The sequence below is a fragment of the Gymnogyps californianus genome, chromosome 2 (assembly GCF_018139145.2).
Source record: "Gymnogyps californianus isolate 813 chromosome 2, ASM1813914v2, whole genome shotgun sequence".
NCBI classification, from domain to species: domain Eukaryota; kingdom Metazoa; phylum Chordata; class Aves; order Accipitriformes; family Cathartidae; genus Gymnogyps; species Gymnogyps californianus.
The window spans coordinates 151,775,690-151,796,490 of NC_059472.1; the positions used below are offsets into that span (position 1 = coordinate 151,775,690).

Sequence of the window (20,801 nt, forward strand, 5' to 3'; positions counted from 1 at the left end):
AATTATTTAAAAACTTCTTTCAAAAAAACTTGCATACATCAACTGGAGAAGAGGTGGTGCTATAATACAATAAACAAACTACTGTTTCAATGAACGCTTTCTGAAGTTAAAAAAACAAAATGCAACTTTACTGAACAATTAGAAAAATGGACTGCTTTACAAATATAAATATTGCCATTTATCCTATGTGGGAGAAATTTTTCTGATATGCCCAGAATCACAGTAAGTTGTCAGTAGCAATTAGATAATAAGAACAGAACATATATCTGCTGATACAGCTGTAGTTTAATGAAGAAGTCTGTCTACATCTGAAAGCAGTACTGAAAAATCTCTAGAAAAGGATGAAACTGATTAAGCAGCATTATTTTCAGTTCGAAACCATCCTAACTGGAAGGCCTATGTAGACAAGACCAGTTCTTAAAAGACAGTAAGAAAAATATTATATTGGTATGAAGTTCATTCCTGAAGTATAACCAAGAGGATGGGGGACGACAGGAATTAAAAAAAAACATTATACATGATGTGTTCATTTAATATAATCTGATACCCACCTGGAAATAAGAAAACTTTTTCTAAATAGTAAAGAACATACACAAGGAAAAAAAAAGTCAGGTCAGTTGCTAAAGTTTCATGCATATTTAAAAAACAAGAGGAGATACTGCTGAGGTATGCTTTTCACTTCTAGAAACAAAATCTGCATCTCTAACAGTGAATTAGTGGAAAAGATTTAGAACATGTGATGAGAAGAAGGAAAAAGTACCTTTTCATTAGTATAGTCATTGGTATATAAGGTTTGACCATGTTCATCCAACTCTTCTGACCAACCCTTTGGAGGAGAACCATACTGACTATCTGACTGGCTGTAACAAGAACTGTGGTCGTTTTCTTCTGATGAAAGATGCTACAAGTAGTCAGAAACATACAAGGCAGTTTTGAGAATGAAAGCGTTTTAAATCTGAAAGATCAAAGATTATTTGACTAGAAAGAGAATAGTAATAAATTCAGGGAGTTCATATTTTTATATCTTACAACAGAGAATAAGAGATGCATTTTTACAGTACAGAAATATTTGATAATTGCTAGGCAATTCAAAGTATTTTCATAACAACCGGTTTACACTGATAATTTTTTTTTTTTTAATTCTACTATACCAGATTTCAGCTAGTCAAATTTAAACTCCAATTTTTTTCACAATCCCCACAGATGTACATTACTGAATGATGAAGAGAGTTAGCTTTAGTAATCTGCATCGCCTCAAAAAACTTGGGAGACCTGCTACCTTGGTCTTCTGGCAACATCCCAACTTTCATACCTAAATCCTTTTCTTCCCTTTCCAAATAGTATCTGGAAACACACTAATCATTAAGGACAACTTGAAACTCCAGTTGCACCTTTGTAGGTCCCAGGACTTTACAGTACTTGTGCAATGCATCCTAAAATACTAGGAATTTCCACTCTCCTCCTTCCAACTCTGATGCGTGTGACGATGAGCAATGCAAAAGCAAGGCTTTCTACCAGGCACAGCTAGCTGAGGTGTAAGATTATTTTCTGAAGGTAAAAGTGAATTATAATGTCAGGAACAAGTTTGACATGTAAAGTAGAAAAAAGATTTTGCACACACACCGCAAACAGTTTCTGTTCCTTTGTACACCTTGTTCATCTCCTTGCTAATGTATTGTAGTATTATTCAAAGCATCCATTCCATGCATCAAAAAAAAAAAAAAAAAAAAAATCTCCCTGCATTCATCTCCCACAACAATCTCTCTATGCCACAGTCTCCTGAGGAATTCAGTGCAGATTTCCTTTCACACTATCTTGGATGCTTGGCTACTTTGAGGCATAACACTTAAGAGGGAACACATCCTGCTCTTCCGAAATTACAATAGTTAAATATTGACTAAGGTTCAATAACACAAGTATAAGCGTTTTGAAGAAAACTATAAAGCAGGACAAAGGCAGAATTTCAATTTTAAACTAGAAAAAAACCTCTCCTGAAAAACTTACATCTTACCAAAAATATCCAGGTATCAGAAACTCACTAGTTTTTACAAGTCAGTGGTTTTAGAGACAACATGTTTAGTGACCTTTCCAAATGATTATTACATAGGTTTTTGTGTTACCTTTCCAAGTACCTTACCACTTGTGTGACACAAACTCCCTACGTTGACGCGAGCCAGCGTACCAAGCCCAGCAAAACCCATGGGAAATTTTCAGGTCATTAATAAAGTAACATGAAAAAAAAAAAAAAAAAAAATCTAAGTGTCCTCTACAGCCTACACAATGCGAGCACATAAACCATGGATTAAACAATGCTACCTCTCTTGCACATGGGGTAACACGAAATTCTGAAGTGCCAATTTCTAACCACTGGGGCGCAAAAAAAAAAAAAAGAAGTTTTCAGTCCCATTTTTACACTTACAAGACTGAGGAGTTGATAAGAGTGCTATTTGCCCCATTTGAACTGCTGTTTTATAAGACAGCTATACTGTACACACATATTTAAGTTTACATTATGTTTTAATGGTTAAATATTAAGTGCATTGACATGTTCAAAGTAGTAGACTTTGGACATTATTACTATTAACAGGAATTATGACCGAGTAACATAATGCATTTGTATTTGCCTCTTCCAAGCAACTCTTGATACTGAGGAGACACTGTACGCATGTAAAACTAAACAGAAGACTTAAAAATGAAAATTCGCCTAGAAAAAACACTGTTGTTCAGTAAGAATGATTGTTAATGTGTCTATCTGTAAGGCACCCATATAATAACAGTTTTGATGCTTCAAGGCTTAACTAATATCATATACCTTTACACATCTAAACTTAAATGAAAATCCTCAGTTGTTACAAAGTTTACCAAGCCAAGGCATTCCTTGCCCTCAGCTAGTAGGAACAACTGCTAAAGCTGCATCAACAAGGGTTAGAGAACACTGGCCAAACCACGTTCAGCAACTTTCAATTTAACTTTCAACACTTTTTCAGTATTAATTGCCTATACACTTCTTACGTACCATCCATGCTTTTTCTCAGTGTCCCATCCCCAATTATACTATACCATATTTACATAAAGCCATCTTAAGCAGACAGTTGGCCAATCTTACACCTTGTAAGAACTCTGCTGTGACACTAAAGGGAATTCCAGAAAAGGTTCCCCATATCATCACTTCTACTGTCTTTCTGGGCTTTTTTTCCATTTACATGGAAAATTCTTGAGGGCAGAGACCAGTTCATCACCACACATTTAATAAAAAAAAGGAACAATTACAGTCTCTCTTCTATCACTTAACCAGTCTAGTTTTGAAAGTTACTACTACTTCTAAAAATCAAAATAATAAGAAAGAATACTGACTAATTAAAGAAGCTAGCATCCCTTATTACTCTTTGTTTATTTTGAAACAAAAAACAGGGAATGAAATTGCATCTTGGCCACATGTTTTAAATGTAGTTTTCAATTTAAATGAAATCCTGTTGCTTTTCTACAGCTTGCTGGTTAATTTGCTGGTCTCTACTTCACATTATGGTCTCCTAGCTAGGTATTAGAGGTTTGCGTTTCTCTGATACGATGACATCTCATTCCTTTTACAGCCTACCTTAATTAAATCACTGTATTATCTGACAAATTTCTCCCAGTTACTGTTAAGCACTCCTTCCTCAAATATATTAACAAGTCACTACCTCTGATAAAATTTATCTGTAATGCCAAAATCTTATACATTTTCCTAGAGGCCCTGTCGATAGCAGTTCACTGCTTCCCCCCACCCCATCCAAATAACTGCCATAACCTACAACTGTTTTCTTTGTGCCAGATCTGTTACCATCTTCTTTGACAAATTAGGTACAATTTTGCCCTTCTTAATTATCCAATAAAATTAAATTTCCTAATCACAAAGTTCTAAGACCAACTATAAGCTATTTCATGTTCTAATATATTACACATATATTAGAATATACGATCATTCACAGTTCTCATTTTTACGTCACCTTGCCATTTTGCTACCTAATACAATACAAGCTCCTCTGAGGACAAATCAGTAGAGATACAACTAGCATTTAACCTTCCTGCATATGCTCTTTTATTACTAAATCTGAAGGGCATGAGCATAACTCAGACTAGTGTGCAAAAGCCAACTTAACTTCATTATAAATTAAATTTGTTTTTACTAATTATTAAGACATATTTGCTCTAAGTTTTCATAATCAGACAAAATTTGGGATGTCCTATATTTTACTGTAGCTTAAGCTTGGATCTCAACCTTTACTCTAAGTATTTGGTTTAAGTACTCAGAGGTCATAAACAAAAAGGTGAACACAAACAGTGGAGTGTGAAGTTACACACCCAAATGCAGAACAGAAAAGAAAGTGGGGGGCGGGGAAAAAGCAGCTTCAAAAATCAACACATGACTGCTGGAAAGTGGATTGACATGACCTTGCAACATATATCTCCCGAGACTCAAACTTCGATAACCCAGTCAGAGAGGACACAAATTACTTAAGGAACTTGTGCTATTGGAAATATAAACTTGTGTCTAGTTAAAAATTAATCAAAATATGCATCATCCACTGGTCTTACAAAGATTGAAAACTTGATAGATATAACCGTCTGAAGGCCAATCTGTGATACCTCAAGCATCACAAATAAACAGAAGAATTGAGCTGAAAAAAGTTATGGACAATAAAAAAAAAATTTAAAAATCAAGCTTTCTGAACACGCACCATGTGGTGAAGTCGTGGTACAGAGGTATGAATAAGAGTCAGAGAGATCATTTGCAGATGGGGAGGGAGAACGAATTATCGGCAGTCCTTCCATGAAAAGAAGGAAGAATGACAACAACAGAAAACCAGTTACACTTACTACAAGGAGAGTTACTGCTCAAAAATCAATCACCTTATCCAGACTAAAAACAGAGTCTTATCCAGCAAAAGGACAGCCAGTGAGAAATTAATAGACCATCATCAGAGATATCAAAGTAACAGCCACAAACATTTCACCAGTTTACCTGTTGCTGCCTCCACCCTGTGGCAAGAAAATTTGGCTGTTTAAATGCTTGCAGATGTCATGGCTGCTATGAAGGCCATTGCCAAAGGCAATGAAACGGTCCCTTTTTCCTTTCTCTCCTATTTCTGGCACTACTGTCCCAGAGGTAGGCTTCTACGACAGGGCTTCCAGCAATCTAAAATTTTTGAGCAGTCCACAATTAAATTTTAAAACTAAACACTGTAATAGGCTCAGGAGGAAATCCACCTAAACTATACATATTTGAAAAGGGTATATAAAAGTGAAATATGTAGAAGATTTCTTGATAAATGTTTGCTTTTTCTTTCAGTCAGGAAACTGATCAACCTAAGTACTGTTTGAACACAAGAGTACTATTTTAAGCATATTTAAACAGTAATATCCATCTCCCAACTATTCATTTGCTTTATCTGAACCCTGCAGTTCAGATAAACACACACCACTGTCTGGCTCTCCCTAGCGACTGGCGATACAGAATATATCTGCACCTCAGATATTAGCCCAAATCATCTTTTAACACAAATAACTTCATGGTAAGCTTCAACTCTCTTAAGCAAGCTCTGCGGCAAAGCTTTGCCAAAAGGTTTTGCAAAACCAAAAGGTTTGCATAATGAAAAAAATCCATTGATACGTCTCAAGAATGTTTACGGCCTGAATGTTATCTAGTCAAAAGCTCCTACAGCTCATTGCCAAAAGCTGGGTGGATTTCCTCCCCCCATCAGCATTTGCTACCCTTGGACCTAGACACTTGGCTAGGCAGAGCTTCTAGCACAGTAATTTTAATGTTCTCGTCTTCTGTTCTCTAGAATTTTATTCACAGAATGAAAAGGATTTTCTCAAAGTTAACGCAATTTGGTAACAAAATATTGCTCCTTTAACTGCCCTTTCTCCTAGTTTGTTCTACAGCTATGCAAGGCAGAAATCAACAAGTGTGTAAATTCAAATCTCAAGCCAATGGTTAAATAAAATGCTGCAACAAGTTATCCAGCTAAACTTGCTTTTTATATTCACTATGATTATTCCACCTCTTTAAGAATTCATGAATTAAATAAAATTAGAGTTTAAACAGTCACATATGCCCCTTTTTTAAAAAATAAGCATTTTAAAAGCACCATAGAATATACAGAATTATTAACAGTATGTATAAATCTAGATACAAAAATAAAAATCAATGTATTCTAGTTTGATAGAAGCTTCAATTATGCCAGTATTTTTTATGTGCGTGGAAAGTGCTGTGGAACTCCATTAAGTCTGGTTTTGACTCCAGAACTCTGGAGTTCTCTACCTCCATCTTAATCTCTAAATCCATCTTAGTTCCTCTCTATGAAAGTATTTTCCTCTATAAGAAAAACATTTCATATTCAAATTTACTGCCACAGCATTAACCAAGCAGCAGCAAACATCTGTATATCCTCTGCCTTTGATATTGATAAAAATAAATAATTCCCCTTGCCTTTTTCAACGCATCCCCATAAATCCTGCTTCTAGAAGCACTTTCCCCCTCCTTTCCCCCCCTTCTCCCTCAAAAATGTGCTAAGTACACTGGCAAAGAGAACACACTCCATGTCAGAGAAGTTACAATGGTTGTCTTACTCTATTGTCATTTATAGTCCTATTAGTTTCAAAATATCTTAGTTTTCCTTTACCTTTAAAGGAAAAGCTGCAATACCTGCTGAGGGACTGTAAGGTATTTTACAACTTAGTACTCTTGTACGCAGTTCATGTACGCATTCTTGTACACAAAAGCGACTGAAGAGCTAAATTGTTTACTACTTCATACCAAGACACATGACCAAAAAGACAAACGAAGACACTCCTTGACATCTCGAAACTCAGCAATACCAAATTCCATAGCAAAACAGCATTCATATGCATTAAAATCTCATCGCTTGTGATCTCAGAAGGAACTACCTCATGATCTGCATGGCTCTGGGAATCCCCTTTATTAATGCTTGCATCTCGGGCCCACCGCGGAGGTTTCCAGGTTCGTTCCTGTGATCCTCTGTTGTAGTAATAACAGCGTCCTGTCGTATCTTTATGGGTTTCCCATTCCCCATTTATTTGGACTGGAGCACTTGTAGGTAGTGGTGGAAGTGCAGACTGAGATATTTTCAGTTCTTGTAAATTAGCATAAACTGGTGAATCAGGCCTCCCTTGGCTTGGTGGAGTAGTTGGCTATTGAGAGAAGAAATGTATTGTTAAAGAGCAAATGAATTTTAGAATGCTCCCTTACAAATCAGAATATATTACAGTAGTAAAACAAACCAACAAACTCCGTTTTTTGTGGTTAAGTACAAAAGCACAAAGGACAGCCACAAGATGCTGGGACATGAAAACATGAGATTGTTAACCATAAGGTAGATATCACAAGCTATATTTATTTAATACTGAAACAATTTTTCAGCATTTCTCCAGATGACAGCTGATAATTATGTCTTACAGTGGATTTGAAATACACTGGAATCATCATCAAAATAATTATATGCTTGCCTTATTGAAAAACTTTAGCTTTACAGTTCAAGTATTGCTCAGGAACTGTAAGTAATGTGGTCTTGTTCAAGACAAAACGTAGCATTTCTGAGATGCCACTTGTTAGGCAGAGATGGTTCCCCAACCTTTCCCCCTCACTGCTAAGACAGATGATGGTGAATGTAAAGCAGCACTTTTATCTTCTCAGCAAGATCTAAACAGACAGTTCAGTTGGAAAGACGAGCATAATGTTGTGACTAAGAAACCTTGGAAAACACCTGGACAGTTTACCTGTATGACTTTCCAAACATGCTTATTTAAAATATTTTAGGCAATGTCACCGAGTGTTCTGATTACCACTCTCTTCTTATAGAAATTAAGTGGACATTCTTATCCACCTGATTTTATTCATATACATGCACACCAGCAGAACAACAAATATCTACAAGAAAACAAAATACTAATGACAATTTCTCATTAATAAATAGTTTGCTAACATGAAGGCCAGCAGAAAGTATGGTTAAAAGTCCACGGCACTCACTGAAACCACGAATACTTTCAAATAAGCCACTAAAGTGTTTAGGAGAGAAATACACTTTCAGATGTTCGATTTTTAAAGTATAATACCAGTATATAAAACACACCATGCAGAATATAAGAGCATGTGTTTTCACAAGAGCTGTGATTATGAGATTGTGAAAGCAGCTTGCTATTAAACCAAATTGAATAGTTTCCTGGTAATGCACTGCCATCTCTCTATTTCAGGGCACACTATTTAGGCACTCCAAAGGAAGGAACTACATAATTTATACCATTCCTTCCCCTACTTGGTTTTAATTCAGAAGCTTTGCTGCAGGCAAGTCCTTGTGCCTCTTGTTGCATATTTCACAGGGAAAAAATAACATATTGCATTACATAAAAGATCTTTTATAATGTACTTTAAAACATTAAAATCATAAGCTGCTAATCTATGCCACATCTACTCATAAATTATCAAGGTTTGCTCAGGCAAGACAGCATATCATACCACACAATCAGATATAAACTGATTGCACCATAGCTAGAACCAAATATGGGCAATATCCACAACCAAAAGGGGAAACAGCTAGGAAGGAACTTAATGAGATTAAAACAGGCATAGACTTGTTTTGTGCACCTTTAAAAGAAAAACCACAGCTTACTAGATATAGTAAGTACAGTATGTTTAAGGCAAACCACAAGGGCGGGGGGGAATCGCAGCACTGGCAAAATCAGAGAGCCAAAACCAATTAGTATCCTCCTCTACCTAATTCAAAGGGGGGAAAAAAAAGTGTTACAAAACTTGATGAACAGCAGACTATTTTTCTACTGTCCAAGTCTTTCCCCCCCCCTCCTTTTCTTTTTTGAGGAGGGTAGAACGGCTGCCTTGGGTAGAGGTGCTCGAGAGCACTAACAGCATAAAGAACATTACTATGAATGAAGTATCACCCCACTGTCTTCAGGGATGAACCTCGGTTCCCCAGGATGCTGGGAGAGTAACCTTGAGGTCTCCTCATTCAAGAGCGCAGTTTCTGCATTTGTTTCCCAATCGGCCTGCAGGGCTACATTTCCCATGTAAATCGTCGTGCCATTAAACCACCAGGCTTGTCATTTGAAGCAACAATATACACCTGGCACTGGGGAATGCACAAACCTTCAAGTTCTTCCTCTATTTCAAGGAAGTGGCAAAAGCAGCACCATCAAGCATCCTGGCTGCTGCGGCGGGAGGCCGGTAGCTTGCACAACACTCACGTCCTCCTAAAATTGTTCTTCCACACAAGACAATAAGAAGGCTTTGCTGTCTGGCCTGCATTTGCCAGTTGCTTTTTTGTTTTAATTAAGACAATGAAGTGCCATTATTAAAAGAACAGTTCTGCATATTAATAAAAGTGTCTTCCAAACAGAAAGCCTATGACACAGAATGCTTGATATAGTTTTTAGAAGATTTTCTCAAGCAACACATACGAATATGGCTCAGAGGTTTCACACTGAGGCTTCCAACAGTTTCAGCACTGTAACCAGAACAACTCCAGATGAAACTGGAGGACATGTATGTGCTAAGCCAATACCGGAAGCTCACAGCCAACGTACTGCCACATAACTCAGGCAGCATACTAGTTAAGTTTAAAACAGTAACATGATATGAAAGCGTAATGAGAGGTTTTCTTCTGAATGCTTAGTACTTCCAAACTCAATAGACCAATTTCTGGTTTTCAAGGGAAAGCCAGAACATTTGTCCTGAACAACAAACTAGACAGCTACTGTCCTGCCAACAAAGCCTCCAGCTACTTTCATTCCCTGTTGCTCTCCCTTCTGACAGATTTTTCGGGGAGAATTGCAAGATTTTTGAAAGACACCTGTAAGTTACTGCTTTCAGCAAAACATAAAAAAAATGCAAAGCCATCAACCTAATTACAACACACAGCTTAGCTCATAAGTACGTCTTTGAGGGATACAACTTTCTTATCAGGAACTATTTTAAATAACCATGTAGCATACAATAATACTTCCTCATACCTTGAGCCACGCAATGAGGTATGTTGTTGCGTCTACAATAATGCTCAGTTCAACAGCACCCAACCTTGTCAAGGCTAATTTTGTGAAGAATTTCTCATTTATTGTTGAGAAAACCAGCTTTTTAGAAAGCTCAAAGTTTCCTGGAATTAACTTTAATGTACTTTCTACATCAGTGTTGGCAGGAAGGTCAATCCTCTCCCTGCCGCCAACTTGGGAAGCAGAGTTCTGCAGCGAGGCAGGTCCCACTAGATGTCCCTGTAGAGCTCCCGGGCCCTGCACCACCTCGCTGTTTCATTTCAGATGACTGTTTTTAAGTTCAAGACGGTGTTCTGCAAAAATCTTTAATGGTGTTCTTTAAAAATGTGTTCTTTAAAAATCTTGGCTTTTTTTCAAGCCAAAAAGCATATTAATTTAACTGTACTCCTTTCATTTACCAAACCCATTACTCACTACCAATGTATAAATCCAAATAGATACAGCATTACCTAGATCAAAATAGTTTCTGACCACTTCCATGGCTGTTTTCCCAAAACCAGACATACACAGTTAAAGGAAACTTAAATATATGCTAAACACTAAACAGCTCTGTATGTACATGAGGACTTCCAGCTAGAACTTCACTCCCTGAGCTTCACTTTTGCACTAACAAGCTCTGAATGCTCACAAACATGGAATTAAATCCACCAAAAGAGACTCCTTGTCTTCTCACTATCAGAATCACAAGAACACGTCCTTCAACATGCCCATGCACGCACGCACAAAATGCCTTACACTCAAAACATTTCAACATCCATTTGCTATTTGATATGGATTTCAGACATTTTCATGTTGCTTTCTCCTGCTAAGAACAGTGAAGGACTTCTGCTAGAAAAGTCATAAAGAAAAATTAGAAAGCAGAAATACTTCTATGATGCTACAACTTGAATGAAAATTGTACAGCCCATTAAGCACTAGGACACCTTTATGAATATAAGGACCTCTCCCTGAGGTCAGTAATGCTCTGTATTTTAATACTTTACAAATCTGCCATATTTAAGTTCAGTCTCACAGAAAAGTCTGCTAGCACTAAATCCTTGCAAATTGATATGGAACAGAGTTTCATGCAGGCAGGACGAAGTTTCCAAGATCAAACACACAACATTCTTCAAATAGGGACTGTACACACAGCTTTTTCAGAACATAGTCTTCATACTGACACAGTAAGAAGCAGATACGTGCCTTTAAATAAAACAACCTGTTAATCATTCATGAATGAACAGTCAACGTTTTCAACAAAGGCCACAGATACGCTATCAGGCCTCTGAACACTTGAACTCAGTGCAATGAAAAGCAAACTTACTATTCTTCACAAGGTACTTTTCATTACCAAAATGCATATCAGCTTCTCAGAGGACACCTTAAATTTTAATGTTACCTTATATAAATGGCTTTTTTCAGATGGCAGTATTTGTTTAAGCATTCATAATTAAAGCAAACTTAAAAAAAAAAAAAAGGTTCTGTGCATTCCAACAGGGTAAGACTGCAGTTCTGGGAGAAACAAGGACTACAGATCTCTTCCCTATCCACCACCTAAAAATGCTTTTGGTTTATTTTCATGCAATGAGAACACACTGCATCGAGGATGCCAGCAATTAAAAGACAGAAAACCACGTTTCCTTGAAACTGGCAATTACCTTTTTCCTTTCACAGCACTTCAAGACAAAAAATTCTAGAATGTAACAACTGGTTAAAGAACGACTGCAATGCTAGCCTCCAAAACATGACCTACCACACGTGATTTTCCCTCCTTTACAAATAAATTGCTTTAGTTGTCGTGCCTCTGTTTGCCGCTTTTCTTAGCGTTACGAACTTGAAATTAAAAGCTTCCATTTCACTAGCAGCATTCGGATTGCTGAAACTAGTTGCTAAAAATGAAAAAAATTTTTTTTAAAAAGCAAATCTCATCTTAATACTCTTTATGAAGTTACAAGCAACAAATTGTCCATACTCATGCGAAAGAACAGCGTTACACTGAGGGAAAACGATGGAATACTGCATCTTTGCAGCAGCAAGCCAAAGAAAGGAGAACAGGCACATCCCACAGCATCCCGAGACAGGGAAGGAAACATCCCAGTTCCCTCAACAACCAAGCTTCTTGCCAAGGAATTGCCACTGTCCTTTTAGGAAGGCCTGGGACTTCAATACCAGCTTTATTCAACAGGAATGATATAAAAGAAATCTCAAAAACTCTACAGTTTCATTTTCACGAAGTGACAGCTTCAACTGGAATAATTAGCTCATCTCCTCCTTCCTCTTTCTGCTCTCAGCTTATGCTTTTACAAACATGGTCTGGATCCTACTTTCTTTCTACCATATTCAGGCACATTTAAAACTTACTGTAACACCCAAAAATCCACGAGGGAGATTTTTCAGCAAGTCCTCTACTACCTCAGAGGTAAAGATAGCAAACTAATTTAACAAGCCAAATAGAAATGGGTACCCAAACAATTTTTTATGCACTAACCTTCTCCAACCTTAACTGGATAATTCACTCTAAGTCTAAGGAACACATAAAAAGATGACAGTAAATATTATAAGCCTGTTAATAGTTGACTATAAATGTCAGACAACCTATAGTAGTGCAAATATTATTTAACTGCATTGAAGTTCTCATGTTCAGTTGATTTGCCATTATAAAGTGCTAAGAAAAAATAAATGACTTTGCAAAGCAATGCAGAATTAAAATCATCCCATACAAATCACTCAAATGCTTGCCTAGTAAAGGCCATTCAACAGTTAAATGTTTAAAATGTCCCATTTAAAAATTAAGCAGACACACTCAAAGTAATTTTTTAAAATGGCTAGCCAATAACTTTCCATCAGATTGAAAACAGTAAAATTAAGCATCTGATTTACTTTCGCTAATTCTATCTTTTGGTCAATTTTGCATTTTACTTACACTGAATTACAGGCTGAGCTATTACTTTCTTCTATTTCTGGAGATATTTACATACAATTGACTTTAATATAAATACATCTATTAATATGTTGGTTTATGAAACAAAGAGTCTTAGTACATAGGATATCATGTTCTGCCAGAATGTGCTTGTGTTATTTCAGCCATTTAAGGTCCCTTCTGCTTTAGCTCTCCCATAACACACACACAAAAAAAAATTCCCAAAGTTGCTGAAAATATAAATCTTTATCTGGTGATATTGTAATGCCTTATCAATTAAAAAAAAAAAAAGATCTAGACGCATAGCAAAAAGCCTCTAAACCTAAATACATTTCCTTTTCTCAGTAGCCCAAAAGAAGTGACTTAAATTATTTTCATACTCATCAAGACAATGATTCATTAAACTGTACTGCAAAAATCCTGCAGCACGGAAAGCCAAAAGGTGGCTTCTTCTGTCACATCCAGAAGCACTTACGAACAGAAGTGGCAAGCGGCTGCAGCAGGAGGGCTCTCTGGTACACCATGGCCTGCTACAGAGGGGAGCAGCTGGCTGTGTCTCTGAGTACCAGAGACAACACTCCCAGATCATCCATCATAAGTGACCGATCAAAGAAAATTGATGGAAAACCTTTTTTTCCTGTACACTCTACAAATTTCCCATTCACATTTCTGTAGTGCTCATGACCATCTCAGTGAGCAAAACTACCGCATATGAACTTAGGAAGTTTATAGCAATAAAAGAAAGTATATAATTGATCGAAGGATTGCAACAGTGATGTCAAATATTTTAAAAAAAGGAAATAAGATCTTACAATGGGATCCTTTGTAAAACATGCACAAAGATGACAGTGTTTACCATACTTGTACTTCACCACTTGCATAATCTAGCTTCTCCTTTCCATAAAAAAGCTTTTGTCCAAGGATATAGACAAAGCTGCTTTTCCTATAGTAGAAAATTTAAATACCATACAAAACACTTCACTTCATACATGCTTACACAGCAAGCTTACCCCAATTAGGAAGGAGTGGCCAAATTTAACAATGTTGAAAAGTCAGCCAGTAAATTTCCTTCACTCCTTTTTTACCCTGTCCACCTCACCATATAAAACACTGATACTTTCAAAAGATATAATGTAGTATCTGCAACCTAGTTCAGAAATTTAGCCAGCATCTTGAACAACCTGGACATGCCATGCAGTAGCAGATTTACACATTTATTTTTCCTCCAACTTCATGGAAATGATATCAAGTTGGTTCTGTAATAAGGATGTTTCAAACAATACTAGTAGAAACATAAAGTTTATTCTGCATTTTAGTTTAACTGCTGTCAGTTCTTGACCTCTGGGGAACCCGCAGTACATGTTTGAATGCAGACTTGTGAAGAATAAAGCTGTTGGGAATCATTTGTGATGTCTCTCAAGGATTATTTTCTATAAAAACTAAGATAGTGCCCTAAGAAAACACCAGAAAAACCTAACTTGCTTTCTCCAGTGGAAAACTGTCCTGTAATATGCCAACAGCTACTGCTTTTCAGAAGGGCAGTATCACAAGAGCACAACAAATTCTTCAGTTGTTTTAGAAGTGTTACCGCAGAATAACCGATACAGCAGAATAATCTCTTAAAGTTTCAGGAGTATTGGAAAGCCCTCACTTAACAAGCCATTTACTGTTTCAACTGATTTAATGTATAGCCATACATCTCATCTGCCTCAGAGAGGTCAGAGTATTTTTTAAGACAGATTATTAACATCTTCATGGAACACTTCCATGTTGTCACCATTACAGTACCATAGTGCATCTAAAAAGTTAGCTCCTATGAAATATAAGTGGGGGGTAGAATGGTGTTATTTGAACTCATAATAGATTAAAGGTCAAGAAAAAGTTTCCACTAGTTTAAGTCACTTCAAACTGAATAGCAATTTTTTCTACACCTTACATTTTCAAAAGTACAGATCCCATGGCATTTAAGTGTACTTTTGAGGGTCCAGTGCTTACACAAAGCAGCGTAAAGCCGGGCACTCATCGAAAGTACAGATGGGAAAGTAAACATCACCTCTGATAAGATTCTCAAGTTACTCAAAAGTTACTGAAGTTGCATTACTGGGCAAGCTCAAGAGCCTAAAATATAGCTTGACTACCATTTGATCAAACAATGAAATCTAACTACTACCATGCAAGTAACCAAAAACCCATGACTCAGTAGAACAGAAATTGTAATATTCTATGATTTGAAAGAGAAGGAAAAAGCCAGAGCCACTAAGAATTTAAAAACTATATATGTGTATATTAATGGCTCATTTTCAAATACTAAGGTTTTTTTTTAAATATAGCAAAGAACAATTTGCAAGAGACAGTTCTAAAACACAGCAGTCGTCAAATCTGTGTTCTGTCAGAAAGAGTATTTAATTCCAAACACTTGACACGAAAATGCACAACTCCCACACAATTTACAGCTGTTGTGCTTTTACTCTGCTGTAAAAGCAGATTTCACTTGTGTGAAACTCTGCTTCACTAAATGTTGCTTGTGGCAGCAAATTCTGTAAGCATTTGTTATGCTAGTATTTAATTGTGAGGTGTTAGGATAATTTCAAAATATCTTCTGGAGCTTATGAACTGCAATGCTTGAAAGTTTTTAATAACATATGCAGCTGCAGAACATCACCAGTATTCAAACAGTATAAGCAATGCTAATGTATCAGAACACTTACTGATATATTGGAAATATGTTATGAGAATAAATTAAGGTGGCAAACTCCAGTGAATAACACAGCTAACTGGCCTAGGAAGCATGGTATACTATGAAATCAGATACTACAATAATTTCTGTTGGCTTGCCTTATTAATATATTAACAAGAATATATTCTGTCGTGCAACCGGTAAACTCTATCCTTTCCTGAACACCCAGGCAGCTGCTACCCTCCACATCTGCTTCTCAGAGCTCTCCCTGAGTTTATTACTTACAACTACTATTCCCAGGGTACTGTGCTACTCACATGCCCCAAATCTCCAGTGGGCAGTTTCCTTGATTAGAATGTCCCACTTGGGAATAAACAGGCAATCCCTTCAGAAAACAGCCAGTGTAGCTATTTACATTAACTTCCCTAAAAATTATATTAAAAACCTGAGAAACAAGTTTCAACACTACCCAATTTATAAACTAAGAGCAACATCTGGAAAGTATGTTCTAGGGATCCTGACTGGCTATACAATTTCAAAATATATGATTTGAAGAACCACATGTTACATACTGTCATGCTAGCTCCATACCGCTACAAACCAAAAATCAAATTATACACCCAAAGTCTAGAAAAATTATGACAAAACCTGTTCATCAAGTAATTTATTCATACCCTAACAAAAAACAGACCTAGGTTAGGGAAATATGAATCTCAGGATGTCATCGTTCTTAAGTCTGTACAGGCAAGGTCCTGATTGTTTCCATATTTCTAATTTCAGGCAAATTTTTCAACAACTATCCCTTTTAACACATCAGAATATCTACTATTAAAAAAAAAAATCTCTTTTTTGCTCTTTTTCCTTTTGGAAAAACTGGTTTGCTTAGCAGAAAGAGAAGCCAAGAGAAAAGTAATTTGCCATTTTAAATGAGTTAGTTACCCTAACTCCGCATGCACACAAGCGAAGAATTTCCTTCGTGCAGAAAGGCAGAAGCCACACTGACAATTGTGCTTATACCAAAAGTTGAGCAAATGCTTTTGCCAATTCAGTTCATGTCACCAAATTAATAAAGCACACATTTCCAAGGACTCAGCCAACAACTCAATGTTTAGAAAAGAAGAAAAAACACAAATTTATTTATTTCAAAAAATAAAAGACTACTGATACCCTTTTAAGACATAGCTAAGCTGGTCTACTGGCCACCTGCTACCAAGAGGAGCAACGCCATCTCCCTTCCCCTCTGTCCCCGTGATGCTGATGTGACCCTGCAGCAAGCTGATGGAAGAAACTAGAATGGCAGTAAATTAACCCCATTGAGACTTTAAAAACAAAACAAAACAAAAAACAAACAAAAACCCCCATATTTAGATTCTTTAGGTGTTTGCAGGTCACTGCAAAGTCAGTCAGAGATGCCTTTGAAATGTCTGACTGACTTAGGAGACAGGAGAGCAGGAGCTTCTCTTTCAGAACCTGTTGGCTCTTAAGGAGGTTTAGCTGCATCATTAAACCCCAAAGGTGGCTGGGAGAAGGCATTATCTTCAAACATCTAAAACAGAATCAGTTACAGAGACAATAATAAGTAAAGAGCTGTCTATTTCTGCCAGGGACAGGAAAAAAAAACCCTGGCTAAATTTAAAAAAAAAAAAAAAAAAAAAAAAATTACTTATGTATGGAGAGAAGCAAGGTACAAGGAATGAAACCTTGTAACAGCCTGATCAGGAAAATAGGGAACTTTGCTGGAAGGTTTAAGTGCAGGTTAATCAACAACTTTCAATAGCACTTCTGGGATTCTTGCTTCTGTCCCTATGCAGTGAGAAAGAACCACATTGGGCCTCCTCTCTATTTTTATTCCTCTCACAAGGTTTTGTATAGCTTCACATATTTGTAACTCTCATCCAAAAAAGGCAGCACATTCACATCTTAAGTTAGAAACAAATGGAGCAAGCTATTAAAAATGTACAGTAAGAAGCTGTTTTATTGTATAAGTATGCACAACTGAAATGTTGAGCTTAAGTCTTTGTTTTTCCATAAGAAAAATCAACAGCCTATAAGTACGAGCAATATAGTACCATAGTGATCAGAGCATTAAAGAACATACCTGAAGTAGAAGAGGCCTCATGCCATCAAAGGAAGAAAGAAGTACCCCAAGTAGCTCAGACAGAGAACAACAAAGATTTTTAAGCTGAATAAGGACAGCTCTTCCTGTCACCTCAGAGTACAGAACACAGTAGTAGTATGAATGATAAGAGTGAAGAGAAAAATACAATTTTGCTCACTAGCTTAAGTCCTCCACTTGGACTGAAAAAACTGATCTCTGAAGAAAGTGGTTTTGTTAGTATTTTGAGAAAAGCTATTTTAACATAAAATATAACACATGCAACACTTTATATATGCAATATAAAATAAAACATTTTCCTCACAGCCACCCAAGCCCTTCCAACCACAGGAAAAAGGCTATCATACTGATGGCTGATGCACCTACAAGATAAAACTTGATGATAAGCTTTATTTGTTATGACTATCTCAGGCAACAGGTAAACCAAGGTAACTGCAAAATAAGCACATCTAGGGAACCTGGCTGTTGCACAGACTAGGGTGTGAGTTGCCCACTTACCAGTGAGGCATTCACTGATTCTGGCAGTGCTGAAGGTCTTCCACCAGTCTGCGTGGACAAGCACAAAAAAATGCCTATCACTCTGCATCTAATATATTACCTTACAGAATTAGAAAGAAAAGGGATACTTTTGCCACAGTTGTCGTCAAATGAGACAGAATGGAAAGTGTAGTGAGGCAAAGGACTAATATATAGTCTTAGCTATGCTGGACTGCTATGTCTGTCAATTTTTATTTTATTTTTCTTTAAGAAAAATAGGAATGGTACATTGTTCAGAGTGCTTATAGTCACTTCTTGCAAAATTTAAAAAAAAAAAAGTATTACTAGTATTAATTTTTAGTAGAAAAACCTGGGTCAGGTATAATGGGAATATCTTAATCAATTTAAGCAAGAAAAGATGCTATATTTTCCTCTCCTCTAAAAATCTCCAGGGTCTATCAATACTTAAAATAAGTTACAACCCAGAAGAGCTATAAAACATTCAGAAACATACCAGTAAGGAAAGGGGAGATTCTTTTTCTCCCCTCCCCCCCACCCCCCCCCAAAAAAAAAAAAAAAAAAAAAAAAAGCTGAGGACAATTTTCTTCAACCTGTAGCAAAACTGACACGGATAAAGCAAGAAGTTTTCACCAGGTCTAATCATGCTTCCGATTTCAGATGTTCCCATAGAGCCGAGAGATGAGTTTTGGAGAATCAAGCTTCTCAGATTTCAGAAAAATAAGGACATGCCCCCATTCACTCAGTCATGTCAACCCCATAGTGGCTCCTGTCCTGTTCATTGAGGTGGTTAACCCGAAAAATTAGTAAGATGCAAAACAAACCAGACAGGAAAATATACACAATGCTATACTTTGTGGGATTAATACATAGATTCTTCAGAGCACGTAAGTTCAACAATGGACAAACCCACTTCTGTGTTCGGAGACGATCACAAAGGCAGTGAAATCATCTCTATACTAAAAAGCTTTCCAGCACAGAATTTAAGTCACCCGCAGCAATATCCTAAAACGTGCCACACAACTGGAAATGCTTGTGCTTCAATTATTCTTCCTTGACTATGAATAATCACTTCACAGGCCTCAGAAATGGAGCTGGTAAGTCAATTCCCAAGTATTACCAAAATGTTATGACTTAGATGGCAAACCCCACATGTTTAATGAAGAGCAGTTTTACTGAGACCTGTGGCCATTTCCCCCTGGTTCGCTTTCACAGCTGCAGCACTGACAGGAAACTTGAAGTCACTTGTCTTCCCTGAGAAGTTGCAAATAAGCAAATGATGAAACGAGTTGCATTTTGTAATACAAAATAGAGGTCTTGCAAACTAAGTGAACTGGGCTTTGGGGCTTTTGCTTCACTTTTTTAAGCTTCTGAGTAACTGCAGTGCAATCTAAATGTCAGTATTTATCTGTTCAGAAGCAGTTAGTTGTAATTTTTGCAGTTCAAATATAATTTCAATGTGGCCGTTAGGATAAAAAAAAAATTCTGTGGATGGTATGCTACAGTAATTGAGAAAGAACCACAAAATAGCATCAGTGCATATAGCCTATAGTATGTCTATCCTATCTTAAATAAAAGAACTGGTGAAGGGACTAAGGCAGTTGTCACATGGTCTAGAAACTTACTTTTTTTTTTTTAAAAAAGTGCATGCCAGAATATTAAAAGAATAACAACAAATGGGTTCCTCAACAACGGACTAAGCCTATCCCCAGAAGCTCAGCACAGCCATCCACCCTCAAAAGCCAAAACTAAACCTGAGTATCTCCCCTCATCCAACAACCTTCCTTAAACATAACAGTTATAGATTTCACACAGAAAATTAATGTATTATGTTTGCTGGTATGCATTACAAAAGAGGTGTCAGAACAGGTTCTAATGGTCCCTTATGTCCTACATGAACTATTGAGCAATTCAAGTTAAAAATAAATAAATAAATAAATCAAGCCTTAACATTCAACTAAAAATTATGACAAAGGAAAAAAACATAAACAAAACACTGAAAGTATCTCCACTGCCAGGCTAGTATGACTACTGTTGAATAGGCAGCCATACAGATTAGTGGTCAAGCACCATGAGAATCAAGAGGTTACAGGCCCACTCCATACAAAAGCTACCCGATTTTAGATAAGAAATTAGGTGCTTCAAGAATTAGCATCTCATCAAGCTTTCAGTAATCAAATTAAAATATGTATTTTATTTTCTGACTCCTCAGATCTACTTAATATGAAATAGCTCCACTTTAGTACTTCCAACTGTACACTGGTATGAAAACTGAAATGAAGGAAGGTTAAACAGCACAGCATAAGCGCCAAGTTCCCCATAACATAGTTCAGGATACTTTTTTTTTTTCTCTAAGCACTCATTTTAGGGGGGTATATTGAGCTGAAAACATATAGATTGGACTGATGATTATAGATCGGACTGATAATTAACATGGTCAACAGAAATACTTCCTCTGTTTCACTGTAACTTTTTCTACAACTTCTGGTATAAATCAGACTATGAAGTCACTACAATTATCCCTGACTGTGGTATCTTTGAGTTCTTTGATAACT

At 36.7% G+C, this 20,801-nt stretch overlaps 1 protein-coding gene across 1 annotated transcript in view; it reads right to left on the reverse strand.

The window, feature by feature from the left end:
- The window catches only part of ARHGAP12 (Rho GTPase activating protein 12), a 74,830-nt gene that overhangs the window by 38,980 nt on the left and 15,049 nt on the right, over positions 1–20,801 (reverse strand). Inside the window, exon 2 of the mRNA XM_050890790.1 lies at positions 6,931–7,194. Coding sequence (XP_050746747.1) covers positions 6,931–7,194 — 264 coding nt within the window. The remainder of the gene's footprint in view (positions 1–6,930; positions 7,195–20,801) is intronic.